The sequence below is a fragment of the Talpa europaea genome, assembly GCF_964194135.1.
Source record: "Talpa europaea genome assembly, chromosome: 4".
NCBI lineage: Eukaryota > Metazoa > Chordata > Mammalia > Eulipotyphla > Talpidae > Talpa > Talpa europaea.
In genome coordinates, this window is record NC_140070.1 from 87,304,199 (window position 1) to 87,319,522 (window position 15,324).

At 35.9% G+C, this 15,324-nt stretch overlaps 1 protein-coding gene and 1 pseudogene across 2 annotated transcripts in view; both read right to left on the reverse strand.

The window, feature by feature from the left end:
• Positions 1-15,324, reverse strand: part of SENP7 (SUMO specific peptidase 7) — a gene marked incomplete at both ends in the record, with an annotated part of 137,074 nt that overhangs the window by 28,019 nt on the left and 93,731 nt on the right. Inside the window, 3 exons of the mRNA XM_084232254.1 lie at positions 640-673; positions 7,110-7,256; positions 11,166-11,323. Coding sequence (XP_084088380.1) covers positions 640-673; positions 7,110-7,256; positions 11,166-11,323 — 339 coding nt within the window. The remainder of the gene's footprint in view (positions 1-639; positions 674-7,109; positions 7,257-11,165; positions 11,324-15,324) is intronic.
• Positions 8,363-9,602, reverse strand: LOC311169852 (ATP synthase subunit d, mitochondrial-like; annotated as a pseudogene). The gene is made up of 2 exons: positions 9,582-9,602; positions 8,363-8,861 (listed from the first exon to the last, which is right to left on the reverse strand). The product of its transcript is annotated as an ATP synthase subunit d, mitochondrial-like (transcript).

Genomic DNA, 15,324 nt, shown 5'->3' on the forward strand with positions numbered 1-15,324 from the left:
TTGGCATTTTTCTTCCTCATTCTTTTCATAATTCATTCTCTAAAGAGAACTTTACTGATTATTTTTTGTTTTCTTAGAGTCTTATTAATTCTGAAAAGTTTTTACATGGAGAGAGAATGAGAAATTGGTCTAACTCTCTACAAATTTCAGTAGTATTTTCTAGTCTATTTTATCTTGTTCAGCTAAGAATTAGTATTAAACAAAAATCTTTTAGCTCTTTTTCAAAAACATTTTAAATGTTTGTGTGCAACATTAAAATTAAGCTTCTTAAGCAGGAAATACAAGTTAACATAAAAGCTAAATAAATAAAATTAAGCTTTTTATACATTTTTATATACCAAAAATCTTCTTGCTATCAAAATATTATTTCTGTTACTCCCAAGAAGTCACCAGAATTCCTTAATATTGCTTAACTTAAAATTATTAAAACAATTATTTCCATTTTCAGTGTTTCAAGACATTTTAATTCTTTCAAAAATAGTGCTAAGTTGAACTACATTATTAAATTTAGTTTTATTTAAATTTTAAACTGAAAGAAAATATGGAAAGCAAGTTGGAGAAAGATTTCAGAATTTATGTTGACCAATTATTTTATAATCAAAGTGCAGTGAAGAGGGGTTATTAAAAAAGATAGCTTACCTTGAAATGGGATCTTAACATACTTTGGTGTGAACTAAAAAAGAAAAATTAAAAAGCAAAGAATGAATTGATGTAACACTCAAAAAGTATTTCTACTGAAAATCTAAAGTTATTTTTCTATTTTCAAATGACAAATACATATTCAAAATGTACATTAAAGTATTCAAGACTTTTTATAATTAAACCAAGAAAATATTTCACTTAATTTTATGGAAGTTTAAAAACCCTGTGCAAGTATTTTAATTTTCAATATGCCCATTTCTGAAAACCAAAGAGAACTTACTTAATAAAATGTTTCCTTAATATTTAAAAAAGAAATAAAACATAATCTGAATAAACTGTCAAAAGACCGCACAAAGCAGCACTGACTTTGGTAAATAAGACTGGGTTTGATTCCAAACATTCTTGCTCTTTTTGTTTAACTGTGTCAGGACACTAATTTTTTTGTTGGTACCTTTTACAAATATCTGACTTCCCTAAATGCTACTTATATAATGAACTGTCAAGAGTTGTGGACAAGAGTCAGCGAAATAAGCCAGAAAGAAAAAGAAAAATACCGGATGGTCTCACTCATAGCAGGAATCTAGAAAACTTAAATAAGGGACCAGGAAAATGAATAACTATAAGAAAGTGAAAGTCAAAATCAACAAAAAACTATGAACCAGAGACACTTTTTTTGGGGGTGGGTGGCGGGAGGGGAGGCATTGGTGTCAGAATGAGGGGGTTGCAATTATATGGGGAATATAAAAATAAAATTAAAAAAAAAAGATTAACATACTTTAATACACAACCTATGGGATGAAAGACTTGTACACTGTAAACTATGAAAAAAAAAAAAAGAGTTGTGGAACACTGAAATCTTATATGTACCATCCGAAACAAACTTATGCTTTGAAGTTGGTCTATTAATGCCAAGAGTTCACTTCCATTTATCCTTTCATTAAATTTAACCAATACATTTGTGAAACTTATAACCAATTTGTGAGTACAAAGCAAAATGGAAAATGATCTTGGTACATGTATACCTCAATTAACTACCAACAGAGTTCCGTAAGTGGCAAAAACAATGTTCAATGAAACTACAGGTTTACTGTAAAATTTAAACATTATTTCATATTGTAAATTTCATAAATATAAAACTCATATGCCACAGTATAAATTAATCACTAAAGCAAAATGTGAGCAAAAGGATATGTATGTTAAAAGTTGATCTTAAGGTTGAAATCCTACATCTATTATTTTTGCCACTGTACAGGTAAGTACAGTACCTCTCTAAATTAGATAAGACCTTTACAGGGAGCTATAAAATCATTAGATATTAGCATCTAACTAAGATTACCTAGCTTAATTTAGTCAAATACACTTTATTATTCCATCACTTTCAAATAACTGCTATATATATTTTGTGTATATTTATATTTTTGTGTATATTTATATTTATGTATTTTGTGTATATTTATATTCTATTTTCCCTTGTCAAATCTTTTTGACATGTTTTAGTGGGTCTTTAATCTCAAAAAAATAAATCTTAGCAAATATAATTTGTTCTAGAAAATGGATATAAAAAGTGTTTGCTGGCCCTCCCCTGGTGGCGCAGGCGGTTGAGCGCCGCACTGTGAAGCTGTCTGCAGCCTCTGCAGTGCTAGTTTGATCCCGGCCAGCTGGTGAGGGTCCCACATGGAGTGGCAGACCTCTCCTGTCTCGCCCGCTGGTCCCCTCAGCAGTGTATTTCATCAGTCTGCCTGTTCTATTTCCCACTCTGTCTCTGGTGAATCCTCTCACCCTCCAGCGCATCTGGCCTGTACCCCGGTTCTTGTATAAATAAATAAATAAATCTTTAAAAAAAAAAGTGTTTGCTTTTGAGATTTTATAGTCATTAAAACAAAAGTATGAAACAAAAATAGTGCAACTATATGTCCTTTGCCTCTTTTTTACATTATTCTCTGGTTCAACTACCATTAGTTCTTTTCCTATCAAATCTTTCTGTTTGGGCAAGGATCTAGTACTCATTTACATCTTTTGTGGTGACTAAGCCAACATACTACCTCTCCTGGGGCAAAACTCTGCTCCACCAAAAATGTAATGCTCAGTTAAGTAAATGAGAAAATGTTTTTGTAATAAGATAAACCCAGTTCTCTGAAATCATACCACATCTATTTAAAGTTGAAAATAAAGCTGAGGGCCTCCCTGATGGCCTAGGGTTTAAGTCTCAGCTCTACTCACCACTACAGCCTCAGTTATATTCCATGCCAGGGAGCTGGCATAGCAGTCCTCTCCTGTCTCACCCACTGTAACCCTCAGCAGTGTACTTCAGTAGATCTGCCTTTTCTGCTCCCCCTTCTTTCTGTGCTGAATCCTCTCACTCCCTGTACTTCTGGCCTACAACCCAGTTCTTGCATGAATAAATAATAAAAATAAATCTTTTTTTTTAAAGGAAGCTGAATGTAACAGTTATTTTATAACTTATTAAAATAATCAGTACAGTTCTTGAAACATAATATGTTCTGAATAAATATTTTTCAACTATCAACAGAATTGAGATCTAAAAAATGAAATGGAGAGTGACTGGAGAACATGTGTACATATAGAAAACCAAAAATACAACCCAAAATTAAAAATTAAAATGTCCACATATTGCAGCATTCTTAACACTAAAATAACCTAAATGTTCAACTATAAGAAAGGAGCTATAATTTATGTGACAGTTTTCTACTATGGGATTTTTTCCATTTCAGCTAAATTATAATTAAGATGAAAATGAGAACAATAGCTCCACTGTTCTCAATACAGAGTAGAAAATAATGAAACATTTTGGAGAATGAATGAATTTTAATTCTCTCATATAGTTATGGACTTCCCCCAAAAAAAGTTCTTTAATTTCAAATGTTACAGACCATCATAGAATATATCTGAAAAAAGGTTACATATAATAATTCTTTTGAAAAACTTTTTGAAAATTTTAAGTTTAATCCTTTTCCCCTTGTTATTCATTATATTTCTTAATTTTTTTAATTATGTAGGTTATCTCTATCACAACTTTTTCAGAATTACTCAGCCTTTATTCAAATAGAAATATTTTATCTATATATATTGATTTGATTTATTAAACATGTTCCTATAATGAAACATTTTTATGTTAATTATAAGAAATGTTCCAACAAATATGAGACAAAATTTAAAGACCTATTTTATGACATTTATTGATATATGCAGTCCCTTACTATCTGTAATACCAAAATGCTGGCACAACCAAATTGTCCGATAGTAAGGTACTATAAAAGGCAATCCAAATATTCCAAAATAGGTACATAAATTAAATTACCATGTTGTAATTATGGTAAGTTACAAAGTCTTATGTATGATGTCATATTCTCTTGTTTTTAAACATGTATATGCAGCTAATATGAAGAATATGGAATGATATACACTATAGAGTTCATGGCAGTTACCTCTGTATAAGCAAAATTATACTTGCTCTTTAAATTGTTCCTTTAGAACTCTAATACACTATTGGTGGGAATGTAGACTGGTCCAATACCCATGTAAAACAGTACGGAGATTTCTCAAAATAGATCTACCATGAGATTCAGCAATTCCACTCCTAGATATCTACTAAAAGAATGAAAAATACCAATATGAAGGGATATATGCATTTCTATGTTCACTGAAGCACTATTTATAATAGCCAAGCTATGGCACCTAAGTGCCTAAAGACAGATGAGTAGATTAGGAAGATGTGGTGTATATAAACAATGGAACTCAACTATTAAAAAAAAGATAACTTCAACTTTTGTGATGAAAAAAGATTGAACTGGTGGAGGTTATGTGAAGAAAATTAGTTAGGAGAAAGATAAATACTGGATATTGTCATATATGTATGGAATATAGAAAAACAAAACAAAGGGTCAAAAAAAAAAAACAAAAACAAACCCTAGAAATCTGACTATAGAAATGAGGATATCAAGAGGGAGAGAGGGGTGGGCAGAACAAAGTGAGGAGGGGGCACAAATCAACTATGATAGGTGTGGTATGGGTGATATCACAGATTTCTAAGCCACATACAATGTTTTTAGCCAATGTACCTCAAAAATAAAGTTAATAATATATTGGGCCTCCCCGGTGGCGCAGCGGTAGAGCGCTGGGTTGCGAAGCTGCGCGCGGCCTCTGCGGCGCCGGTTCGATCCCCGGCTGCTCCCCGGCCACCGGAGGAGGGTCCCACATGGCGCGCAGACCTCTCCTGCCGCCCGCTGCTCCCCTCAGCAGTGTATTTCGGTCCTTCTGCCTGCTCTGCTCCCCGCTCTGGCTCTGGTGAATTCTCTCGCCCTCCCGCGCTTCTGACTGTACCCAGTGCATGTATAAACAAAACAAACAAACAAACCAGCAAACAAATAAATAAAGCATGCCTCTATAAAAAAAAAAATAAATAAATAAAAAATAAAGTTAATATATTAATGAAAACCCTGATGTGAATAATTGTCAGATGTTCTGCACCTTTTTAATTCAATCATTATATAAGTTATTAAGTTCTTATCATTAAGTTCTCAAAAAAAATAATTAGTTAAACCCTGAATTTAAAATAACAAAGCAGGGCCTCCCTGGTGGCACAAGGGTTAAATTCTCAGCACTATCAAGCTACCACCAGCCACTGTAGCCAGGGAGCTAATTCACATATGGCGCAGCAGACTTTGCCTGTCTTGCCTGCTGCTCCCCTCAGCAGTGTATTTCAGTAGATCCACCTGTTCTGCTCCCCACTTTGTCTCTGGTGAATCCTCTCCGCCCCCCCCACACATCTGGCCTACACCCCAGTTCTTGTATGAATAAGTAAAAATAAATCTTAAAAAAACAAAGCAAAATAAGGTGGAAATTATGAAAAATGAACACAATTCCTTAAAGAAAAAGAAATATAAAATCACCCACTCATGTCAAAACCATTATTATCTGAAAACTAGTGGCCAGGGACTATTAATTTTAAACTAAATTTTTCTTATGCTTTCAAAGCAATTTTAACTGTATCATAAGCTACCATTATTTGTAGTTCCCAATTTGCTGGGTTTATGTATGATATTTATTACCCCATTGGGATTAAGTGTTCCCCTTGTGTTGTCAATAAGTTAGGTCCACATTTAGTCTTAAATGGTGTTAGATCTCAATTTCTCCAGAGAGTTATAGATTCTCATTCCCATGTGCATCCTTCTTGTACATATTTCCATTGTACATTTTACCATAATGAAAAGTGTCTATTTATGTATTTGTCTCTTCCATTAGACTAAAAGCAGATCCAATGTCTTACCATTTTTATATTCCCTACTCTCTCCCTGACATAAAGAAATATTAATGAAACTTACATGAAAATACTGAGTTATAATTAAATATAGTTACCTCAATTCAACTAAAGTCCGTAAGTGCCTACTTAGACTTGAGCCATTTATGGAAGGTATTAAAAGGGAATTAAAGCAAGACACTTCATCATTATATGCTTAAAGGAAGTTTAGGCAACAATGGGGAAGTTTAGGCAAGAATATAAATAATTATAAAATATATAGAATAACTCTTACAACCAACTTACAAATAAAGTGCTATAGGTATACAGTAAAGAAAGGATATAATTATGGTTAAAAAGGAGAAATCAAGAAAGGTTTCCTGGAATAGGCAGTATTTCAGACAACTTTAAAAGACTAAGATTTTTAACAAGCAGAAATATTATGAAAAATACAGAGAACTGGGCCTCCCTGGTGGAGCAGGCGGTTGAGCGCCGCGCTATGAAGCTGTCCGCAGCCTCTGCAGTGCCGGTTCGATCCCAGCTGGCTGGCTAGGGTCCCACATGGCGCAGCGGACCTCTCCTGCCTCACCCGCTGCTCCCCTCAGCAGTGTATTTCGTCAGTCTGCCTGTTCTGTTCCCCACTCTGTCTCTGGTGAATCCTCTCACCCTCCCGCACATCTAGCCTGTACTCTGATTCTTGTGTAAAATAAATAAATCTTAAAAAAAAAAAAAAATACAAAGAACTGAGCAAAATCCAGTCTGGCTTTACATGAGGATGACTATTGAAAAAAAAAAGTAGAAAAACAGAATAGGAACTGTTCCTGGAGATCCATAAATGACAAAGTTGAGGAATTTGGAGAAGTCAACTTAAAACAATTCAAGCCAATTTAAAATGAAATTTCTTCTCACTTTAAATTAAAAACTAACTTACTACCAAATAACTTTTAGAACCCAAAATTCAATACCACATACAATTTTCTTTTCATCTATTATCTTCAATATCTAATTAGATCAGAGATATGATTTCAGGATAGTCGCCTATGATTTGGGGACTTTCCCTCTAGTTAAGGACACTTCAAAGTAGGTATGATGACATTTACAAAATATCCCATCTAAAGTTAATTTCAATTCTGTTTTCTATTAATAGAGAATATTCTGTAATTCCTTGTCTAAGACCCAAAACTTTTTAAAACAAAGAAAATATACTTACTGTAACACAACCTTTAGAAGCTCCTTTTATTTTACCAATATAAACAGAAGTAAATATAAAATCCAGCTGTCGATCTACCTCATTTGTGTCTGTAATACAGGAAATGTTTTCCATGACGGGATTATATGGACATAATTCAGATGAATCCTAACAAAGAACAAATCATAAAACACATTTAAGCAGTATATAAAAGCTGACGTGACTTTCAAAATTAGATTCTTCAAAAAGGGGAGAAAGCACAATGGACAACGGTGGTAGACTATGGGTGATTTGGTGATGGGTGCGCTATGGTAGCAATAGCTAACAGGAGAATCCATTACCTCAATTTAAAAAAATAATTTAATATTAAAAAGTTACTATTAATGTATTTGTGAAGGGTTATACTGTTCTTATGATGAAAAAATAGATACCGAGATTTTTCCCTTAAACAGTATGTGCTTTTTTTTTTAAAGATTTATTTGTTTTTTTATTTATTTATTTATACAAGCATTTGGTACAGTCAGAAGCGCGGGAGGGTGAGAGAATTCACCAGAGCCAGAGCGGGGAGCAGAGCAGGCAGAAGGACCAAAGTACACTGCTGAGAGGAGCAGCAGGCGGCAGGAGATCGAACCGGCACCGCAGAGGCCGCAGGCAGCTTCGCAACCCAGCGCTCAACCGCTGGGCCACCCAGGGAGGCCCAACAGTATGTGCTTTAGGGCCTTCCTGGTGACACAAGGGGTTAAGTCTCAGCACTATGAAGCTATCAGCAGCTACTGCAGCATGAGTTTGATCCCAAAGCTGGGAGCTTATCCACAGGGAGCAGCAGACCTCTCCTATCTTACCCACTGCTCCTCTAGCAGTATATTTCAGTACATCTGCCTGTTCTGTTCCCCACTCTGTCTCTGGTGAATCCTCTCACCACCTCACTCCCCACACCTCTAGCCTACACCCCAGCTCTTGTATGCATAAATACATAAAATAAATCTTTACAAAAAAAATTGTGCTTTACCTTGAGAAAATTAATTTTAATAGCTGAATCCAAAATTAATTCCATAGTCTAAGACCCAGAAAATTATCTTCTTCCTCTATATCAAAGCCATGATTTCAAATTCAAAATTCTCTAATAGATTTTATTCATTTTTTAAATTCATTTTTAAATTAAGAATAAATTAAGATGTATATAGTATATTAGGTTTAAAATTACTTTTTTCCACTATATAATTATTTTTAATATTCAGAATTAGGAGAACCGGAGCTTTCTTCTGGACTCAAGTTTAAAAATTCTCAATGTGCTTGTGTGGCCAGTAGGGATACTTCTTCTGATCTAATTTGGTTTCTACGAAGACTTCGTTTAAGTCCTCAATGGTCATCTGATCAAATGCAATTGTGTCTTTAATCTTCTCCAACTTTCTGGTACTCCCAAATCCTGACCTTTGAGAGGTTCAAAAACTTGCACATTTTCTCGTATCTTCTTTATCTTCAGCGTCTACTTGGGCAGTATATTTATCCTCTCGCACAGGAACCTTTAGAACATTAAACTTTTTCTCAAACTCATCTACTAAGTCAACCTTCACTACATTGGCTTGTAGGAAGTCCAGCTGATAGCAAGTAGATTTTCAGGGAGAGTAGCCAACCCAGAGATGAGGGTCTCATTCTAAGATTTCAGGGAGTCGGAAATGGCTTTCAGTTTCAGGGGATGATATCCCCAAAAGCTACCCAGTAAATGGCTTTTAGAGCAAGTTTTCTCATAGCTATCTTGAGATACTTCACTAACTACAGCAGCTCAGAGTCCACAGCAGAAAGTAACAAAAGTGGGGGTATAATTACTTTTAAATAACTCTCTTTTAATTTCCACAACTGCCTCACAAGGGCGGTGTTTTACTTTTTTCCTTTTTCAAAGAGTTAACAGACATTTGGATTAGTTACATGATTTACCCAAGGTCATACAGTTAGTAAAAAGCAAAACTAAGACAAATTCAATTTTCTGTCTCCAGATCAAGTGTTATTTCAACTACATAAAATTGCTTCCAAAACCAAGGTAATGCTGAAACTACTGTACTTTTAGTGACCAACAAAAGGTCCATGAATGTCTAAGAACTGTTACATCAAATCTATACACTTTGCTCTACACTCAGTATGTATATGCTCTATCTTGACTAGTCAAAAAGTTGTCTACAACCTCAAAAGTTATACCACTTCTACTCAAACAATTGTACAACGTGGCTTTTAATTTATATTAAATACCTCCGCAGTATCAGCAGCAGCTGTTTTCCACAATATCCTTGAATTTCATATTGCTTTCAGATGACTTTTACAGCTCCACATTTCTGAGCCTTCGCAGAATATTCCTCTTAACACTAACATCACAAATGACCACTCATACAATTATGTATGTGTACTCATTCTCTTCCTACCTCCAGAAAATGTGATTAATCTTCATCTCAGACATATATGGTATTCATTATTTTCAACCCAGCTCAAAATATCATTTACCTGCTTAACAGAATTTGTCATGTTCACCTTTTATTGCCTACTATACTATACTACTATACTATTGCCTACTATACTATTCTTCTTGTTCTCTACGTAAAATTGGGGCGTCAAATCAACTAAAGGAGGCTCTAATCTAATTAGCCAAATAACTGTTTTGTTAAGTGATAAAATGAAAAAATGGAATCAAAAGAATTTCTCATTGGGTCTCACATTTTGTAAAGGCTAACTGCCTCCTAAAAATCAACAATTCATGTTTCTCATAAGTTTATTTTAAACTGGAAACAAGGGAGAATATGAAGATGTTATGCTATTTTTGCCTTATAGGTCACAGTAGATCTCCATGGTATTTGTGCTTCATTGTGATCATAAACTATTAGTTCTACAACAGATACTATTTTCTTCTCTTTAAAAATCTTTACTTTCACAATTGCTATTTTCTTGTACTATAATCATTTCATACTGTACGGCATTGTCATCTTATATGGAAACTACACTCATTTAGAAATTTAAACAGACACTGTTTTAACTACAAATACACTAATTCATCAAGTAGGCTACTGGTACAATCTGGACAGAATGGTTATATTTTAACAAAATTTCAGAACACAATTGCTGAGTAGGTTTTTGTATGGAGTTCCAAATGCAATAGAAATACCTATGAGGCAATAATTAGACCATCAAACTGTTCTCATAGAACTGACTAAATTCTTCACTATACTACACTATAGAACAACAGTCTCTCACATTATTCAAAACAAACTGAACTCTGTAACTATAACTCTGACCTGGTGATCACTAATAATCATTTCTTAAAAATAGGATAATCAAAGGCTGATAATATGAATGAATACTGGCCATAAATGAGTTGGACTTGACTTTATAGCTACACTCTTCAGAGTACTATGTCAAAAAGCATGACTGGCTGACATTAAACTGATAGAAACTTCCCTTTATTTTCTGTAAGAAAAAGAGATTAAGATATATTTGTGACACTATTATAAATATTTTCAATTATTTAATTATTATTCAAAATAACCTTGTGAGGTAGGAGTTATTATTTTTAACATATGAGAAAACTCAGGCTTAAAAATGTTAAGTGACTTGCCCAAATGGCCAAAGTAGGATTGGAGTTAAGTCTGTATACCTCCAAAACCCATGTTCTTTCCTCCATATCATGCTGCATTAACAGCATGTGAAAAAAAGAAACAATTTCAAGTAGCCATAGTACTACAAGACCTGACAGACAAACTTTGGAAACTGTTCAGTTCTAAAAATGTCTTGATAAAATAGTAATATATCCAGTTAGGACAATAAGAAAAAATATTCAAGTCATAGAATGTCTAGACTGAAAAAAATATAAATATAAATGACTGGGAGAAAAAAAAGATAGAATCCTTTCACTTCACAATAAAGACAATTAGCATTTCTCTCAAACTAATATGAAAGTTGTCTCAAAATTCAAACTAAGAAAATTACAAAAATTATAATTTTATTACCATATTCAGCTTGAGGAAATAAGAAATAAGTCACTAGCTAACAGTGCATATTTCATGGCTAGTCTGTGAGAAAGCAGAAATAAATTACCTGTATAGATTCACATGTAATCAAAGGTAGTCCTGACAACGTTGATTCAAGGGAATTTTTATCTTCATTAATGATGGCATGGTCTTGCTCAGGTTGTAATTTAAGAATTTCTGAACGTTTTTGTTCTACTGGTCCTTCTTCATCACTGGAAACAACAACTAAAAGTAAAACATTTATTTTAAATGTCACAATATTCTCATACCCAAAAGAGAACTTCCTAATTCATGTAACAGATCTTCAATAATGCCATTAAATTAAATTATCTGAATTATTTGATTTAGAATCTGGTCTATCATTCATAATCTATTTATAGTAGTTATACACAATGTTTCCATATCAGCACTACTGTATAGTAGTTACCTACAACTTAACATCTTGGAGGATGAAGATTTTTAAAAATGACTAAAGCCATTAAAAAACTTGGGAACAGGTTCTAGTTCTAATAATGTAATGTGCCATTGCTTTAAATTTACAACTAAATCCTATTAGTTGTTTCAATTAATGGTAAATGGCTGGCTAGAGGAAGATGTGAGAGATTACTCACTGTATACCTTTTAGAAGCTTTTTTTTTTTTCACATGTGACCACAGCAAATACTCAAAATAGTTACATCAAAATTGATGATAGTAATTACCGGTACTTAAAGTCTCTGTAATTCAGATTCATCACCCCAAAGGACAATAATAACAGTCCTTACAAAGTCTTTTTAAAAACTACTGAGATGACACCACTCTCATCAATGGACAGATCAACGAGACAAAAAATGAACAAGGACACCAGAGCTCTAAATAAGGACCTAGATCTTATTAGCTTAACAGACATCTATAGGACACTGCACCCAAAAAAATCTGAGTACAGATCAATATGGTGGTGGGGGGCATCCCCTGGTGGCGCAGCAGTTGAGCGCTGGGCTGTGAAGCTGCCCGCAGCCTCTGCAGTGCAGGTCCAATCCCTGGCTGCCAGCGAGGGTCCCACATGGCACACAGACCCCTTCTGCCATGCCCGCTGCTCCCCTCAGCAGTGTACGTCATCAGTCTGCCTGTTCTGCTCCCCGCTCTGGCTCTGGTGAATTCTCTCACCACCACCCCACACTTCTGACTGTACCCAGTGCTTGTATAAATAAATTAATCTTTTAAAAAAAAAAAGGAATAAGTCAACAACAATAAAAAAAAAAAATGGCATGGTCTCACTCATAGCAGGAATTTAGAAAGCCTAAATAAGAGACCAGGAAAAAGACTAATCAATACAAAGCAAAAATCAAAATCAACAAGCAACTATAAACCAGAGACACATTGGGGGGGTAGGGAGGGACAGGGAAAGGAAGAACTAGAGTCAAAATAATGGGGTGGTGCAATTGTATGGAGAATATAACCAAAATGAAAATGCATACACTGTGCAAAGATGAAAAAAGATGTTAAGAATTATATAAAATAAAATATTTAAATAAAATAATAATAAGCTGAACTTACCAACTAAAAAATATATAAATGAACAATGATGTAAAAAACATGTAAATAAAATATTTTTGAAAGTTAAAAAAAAAAATATGGCGGTGGGGAAATGGTGCGAGCAAGTACTCCCATTAAAAAAAAAAAGGTATAGGAAGGAAAAGGGGCAGGTCCCTGCGAGCCGAGAACCGGGACATGGAAGATAAACAGGAGACTCTGTCAAACTGCCCGAAGAGGAAAGTCACCATAAAAGAGGACCGAAAGGGAGGAAAGCTCAGAATCCTGCTATCCTCCCCTACCCACAAAGCCAGCACACTCTGACCAACGGAAAGGGGGGAAAAAAGAAAAACAACAACAAGAACAAGAACAAACTACAGATCAAGCTGGAGGGTGAGTGGAAAGGAACTACTGCAGGCACTGCATCCCGCAAACAGGAACTGTGGAGAGCAGTGCGGGATTCATCACAGAGGTGAGAGACAAGCTCTGGGTGCCATTAGAGGAAGATAAGGACTCCTTGGAGAGACCTGCAAATAGCCCAAGGCCAGCCGGTAAGCTTGCACCAGAAAAGCCAGCACCCGCGAAAGCATATGCGGATCGCGATGCCTCCGTGCCCGCGCTTGTGACCTAGGTTCATGGGGAGAGGCACAGGAACCCTCACTGAGGTGAATGACCCTCACTAGCTAATCAAAAGCCAGGTGCCTGGGCATGGGAGCTGGGTGCAAAAGGCGCCATTTCTGTGGACACTGACTGTGCTACTAACCATGTCCTGGATCTGAGGGCTTCAGACTGAGAAGGGGGCCTTGAAATTAGGAGCCTGGGATCCCTATGATGGCGGCGTACAGGGCAAACACAGCTCCCCCACACTGCTGAGGTGCTCTATGCCACCCCCACTCTATTCCCCAGAGACCCACAGGGAAAAACGCAGTTCTGGAAGGATACTAGGAAGGATCTCTGGTACCACCTAGTGACAAGAACAAAATCACCAACATCCTGACAGTTGTAAGCCAGGGATCCCAAAACCACCTTCAGGCTCCTAGAGAGGGTGGGCAACGCAAACGGGGGTAAGAAGGGAAACAAGGCGTGGAGCAAGACCCCATTCTGGAACTGAGAGCCAGGCGCAAGATTCAGGGCGTGGGACACGCCATAACGACACAGGGTGACAGCCAGCATTTTGGATCTGACAGCCCTCAAACTGAGACATTGAGTGCAGAATTCAGGGTGTGGGATCCATACAGCACCAGGTGAACACGGGCAGAGACAGCACCCAGCTTGAACAAGAGTCCCTGTGTTGAGGTGCTCCTCTCCCTCCCTCAGTTTCTCAGAGAACCACTGGGAAAAAGTGCAGGTCAGCAAGTACTGGTCTCTGGTGCCACTTAGTGACCAGAACAAAATCAACAACTAGCTGACTCCCTGCTGGAACTGAGTAAATAGAGGGAGGGAACTGTAGGAACATTGCCTAGCAACACAGCATCAACACCCTGGTGAGGATTTGGCAAACAGTGCAGGACTCAGTCTGGTAAAAAGTTTCTGACACCACTGAAGGAGCACCGCAAAGAGATGGCCACCAACACCAGTGGCACAATGTCCCAACACATAGAACTAATTAGAAAGCAAACAGCAGGGAGAAGGAAAAATACAAATAACCAAGCAAGCCCACAAGAGAAGGACACACCACAAAAAGAAAAACAGTCACCAGAGCTCAACAATGACATGGAAAAACATCTCTGCCTGTCAACTAGAGAATTAATGATAATCATAATAAAAAAAAGCAGAAAGAAAACGAAAAGGAAAAAAAATAATTTGAGACAAATAATCACTGAACTGAAGGATGAAATTGAGACCTCAAGAAAGGAAAGAAAACAAATGCAGGAGATTAAAAGATTACTAGAGGAAAAGCAATAAAAACAGAATCAATGAAATTGAAGAACGGATCAGTACTCTTGAAGATACAGAAATAAAAAGAGCCAAAAGAGAAAAGGAAAGAGAAGTGCAAAGGATGAAGTTTGGAGACATTCCTAGACAATTATCAGACTCCATGAAGAGAGGAAATGTAAGAGTGATAGGTATTCCAGAAGGTGAGGAGAGAGACACAGGAACTGAGAAACTATTCAAGGAGATAATTGAAGAAAACTTTCCAAGCATGAAAAAGGAGACTAATATAGACATATAAGAAGTGAGAAGAACACCCAAAAACCACAAAGAAAAGAAAACTACAGCAAGACACATAATAGAAAGCTTGCAAGAGTCCAAGACAAGAAAAAAAATTAACTGGCAAGGGGGAGGAAACAGATAACTTATACGGGAAAACCAATCAGGCTAACTTCAGACTTCTCCAAAGAAACACTACAGGCAAGAAGAGACTAGAGTAACATATCCAACAAACTTCAAGATAGCAAATGCCAACCAAGAATACTTTACCCTGCAAAGCTCTGCTTCCTCTGAAGAAAAAATATGGACCTTCTCAGACAAACAGAAACTCCAGAAATTCATTACAACTAAACCCCCATCCAAAAACTTCTATAAGAAATCCTAAAGCCAAAACCAACAGAGGAATGATCAAGAAGAACGGAATAAAGCGAGGAATAAAATCACAAAAAGACAAACAAATGGCAAATACAGATGCCAACATATCAGTATTAACTCTAAATGTAAATGGATTACATTCATCAATAAAAAGACACAGAGTAGCAAGCTGGATTAAAAAACAAAATC